General features: G+C 36.8%; 1 protein-coding gene across 1 annotated transcript; it reads left to right on the top strand.

Annotated features, from left to right (window-relative positions):
* Positions 1 to 387: 387 nt before the first annotated feature.
* Positions 388 to 2,704, top strand: LOC135091599 (piggyBac transposable element-derived protein 3-like). Its single transcript, XM_063989354.1, has 2 exons — positions 388 to 585; positions 778 to 2,704. The coding sequence occupies exons 1-2, from the start codon at positions 569 to 571 to the stop codon at positions 2,540 to 2,542; spliced, it is 1,782 nt and encodes a 593-aa protein (XP_063845424.1). The 5' UTR covers positions 388 to 568; the 3' UTR covers positions 2,543 to 2,704.
* The last annotated feature ends 351 nt before the right edge of the window (positions 2,705 to 3,055 follow it).

Raw genomic sequence — 3,055 nt, 5'->3', positions numbered from 1 at the left:
GTATAAAAACGCTAAAACGCATACAAAACAATTTTTTTCTGGAAAACAGAACAACAATAAGAAAAACTTTTATTTTGAGAGTTTTTGAGTTTCACAAGTACCAAAACGTTTAAAATGCATGCGTAGTCCCCATAAAACACGTAAAGCCATAAAGATACGTTTTATTTAATGTAGTTTTCTTTTTCCATATAGGGTGCTTTGCATATATTTAAGCGTTTTAGTACTTAAGAAACCCTAAAACATTGATATTACACGTCTTAATGCTAGCATTATAGGTCTGATAACAGACCTATAATGACGCTATAATGGTCCTATATAGGACGCATTGTATTTATTTTGGCGTTTTAATCCCTAAAACGACTCAAAACTTTTTTTTGTTTTTGCCATATGGCAACACTATAGCTGAAATACTTTAATGGTCCTGACATCTGACCTAAGTGTTGCCACCAACCTTTATGCAGTAAGATATGTTTTCCTCTACGCTGCCGACATGCTGAGCCGTATAATGACTCACTAGATTCGCGCCGTACGCCGCCTAGGCACCACGTGTGTTTTCTTCTTCTCCAAAATGACAAGCAGGAAAAGGTATGTCAATTATTCCGATACTATTGAATATATATTTTTCTCCCATATGCTATTTCAAAGAATAATTATGTGGGTTTGTTATGCGCTAGACATAAAAATTATTATAGCTTTTAAGATGTAAATAATTAATAAAAGGTAGGTGTTGCCATATGGACACGCTAGGGTAATTCTTGTACAAATATTTCTTTTCAGGCCTCTTACAGTGAACGAAGCTTTGGACATTTTAGAGGATGAAGATGAGTTCTTTGATGTATATATGGAACCCCCTGATGTTCGTGAGCTTACTGATGAAGATTCTGCAAGTGAAGAGGATGAACAACCAGAAAGACTTTGTGGGAACCAACTTTTGGCTGGAGCAGAAATTCGCCGTCGTGGTGTAGCAGATGTCGGCAAATCTGACGATGATGAACCTCACACGGAAACCGCCAGACCCCCCAGTAAGAAGGCAAAAAAAATCCGTCAAGAACCTCTAAAATGGATAATAGGAGAGAAAATAATGGATGGATTGCCTTTGTTTCCTGAGCCTGACTATAGCAAGTACAGAGATTTTTCTCCTACAGAACTCTTTGAGTTATTTTTTGATGAGGAACTTTTTGAGTTCATAGTTCAGCAGTCCAAGCTTTACTGTGCTTATAAAAACTGGCCAGACATCAGTGTCACTAAGGAAGAAATCAAAGTATTTTTTGGTATACTCGTATTGATTGTGTCTGGATATAATCCCATGCCCAGTAAAGCCTCATTCTGGTCCTCTAGCCCTGATCTTCGTAATGAGGCTGTCTGTAATGCTATGCGCAGAGATAGGTTTGACAGGATTATGAGGTGTCTACATTTCAATGACAACACTAAGCTAGATGTAGAGGACAAATATACAAAACTTAGGCCCCTTATACAGCACCTTCAGAAACGATCTATGGACCATTTCATTCCCACCCAAGCAATTTCTCATGATGAGGCTATGGTCAAATATTTTGGCAAACATGGCTGTAAGCAGTCTATTCGCAATAAACCCATTAGGTTTGGCTATAAAGTCTGGTGCCAAAACACTGTTTCAGGCTATCTTGTTGCATTTGAACCTTATCAGGGAAAGTCACACAAAGGTAACATTGAATTGCAAGCTAAGTTTGGGAAGCCAGCAGCAACAGTTCTAGAACTGATTGATGAATATAGCACAGAGAAAAGGAATCTCTCTTACAGTTTCTATTTTGACAATTATTTTACTACAATACCACTGCTGATAGAACTAAAGGAGAGGGGGTACAATGGTACTGGAACAATTAAATCTAACACTGTAGGGAAGGACTGTCCTCTAATGCAATCCAAAGCAATGGAGAAAAAAGAGAGAGGCTATTTCATGAGTGCGACAGCATCAGACAAGAACGAATCGGTAGTATTATCGCGGTGGAAAGATAATGCGGTAGTAACTGTAGCCTCTTCCCTCTATGGTAGTGAACCAATTGGTTCTGTAGACAGATGGAGTAGAGTGGACAAAAAGAAAATAAAAGTCAGTATTCCTCATGGAATTAAAATGTACAACAAAGGTATGGGAGGGACTGATAGAATGGATCAAAACATAAATAAATATAGAATTTCAATAAAAAGCAAGAAATGGTGGTGGTCTTTGTTCACATGGATGTTGGACATGGCAGTCCATAATGCATGGCAACTATCGAAAGGACAAGGCAGTGCACTAACACAACTGCAGTTTCGTCGAGAAATTGCTGCTTGCTACCTAAATCAGTTTGGAATTTTACCCAAAGGTAAAGGAAGAAAATCGACTACTCTTCCAGCACAACATTTTGTAAGATATGACAACTTAGGACATCTTGTTGAACCTGTCCAGGATAACAAAAAAAGAAGGTGTGCAAATACTGGTTGTACTTCAATTGGCCGAACTCAGTGTTCAAGATGTAATGTGGGATTGTGTGTGAAGTGTTTCAGAGATTACCACACTAAGTAAGGAAATAGACTTATTTTACAATTATAGTGTGCAATGGCAAACTTGGCACAATGAATATATTTTCATGCAATTCTTAGCTATTTCTACTTATTTTTTATTTGCAGAAATCACGGTTAAAATATTTTGTAAACATGAAAATGAATAAAACGTTGGTTTTGTATACCTAAGACTTTTTTGTACTCGTATTATCCTAGCGTTGCCATATGGCAACATTGAATAACTTATGAACCATTATGACTAAAACCAAATAATTTACAGAATCAGTTTACAATACTATAGCAAACCTACACACAAAATATAAATTGATTTGAAGAAAAAAAAATGAAAACAAAAATTTCGGAGGCAAAGGGTTAATGCATTATAGAAGTTTTGCACGAAAGAAGCTCAAAAACATTCCAAAGACGCGAATGAGATTTTTCTTTCCAATAGAGCGTGTTTTCCATGCTCTTTAGCGTTTCGATACGTAAAAAGCTGAAAAACACTGAAATACATTATATAAAGCACCCTATAGGA

This window comes from Scylla paramamosain, chromosome 38, assembly GCF_035594125.1.
Source record: "Scylla paramamosain isolate STU-SP2022 chromosome 38, ASM3559412v1, whole genome shotgun sequence".
In the NCBI taxonomy this organism is placed as follows: Eukaryota; Metazoa; Arthropoda; class Malacostraca; order Decapoda; family Portunidae; genus Scylla; species Scylla paramamosain.
Note: the sequence above shows the minus strand (reverse complement) of the source record. Positions and strands in the feature narration are given on the sequence as shown.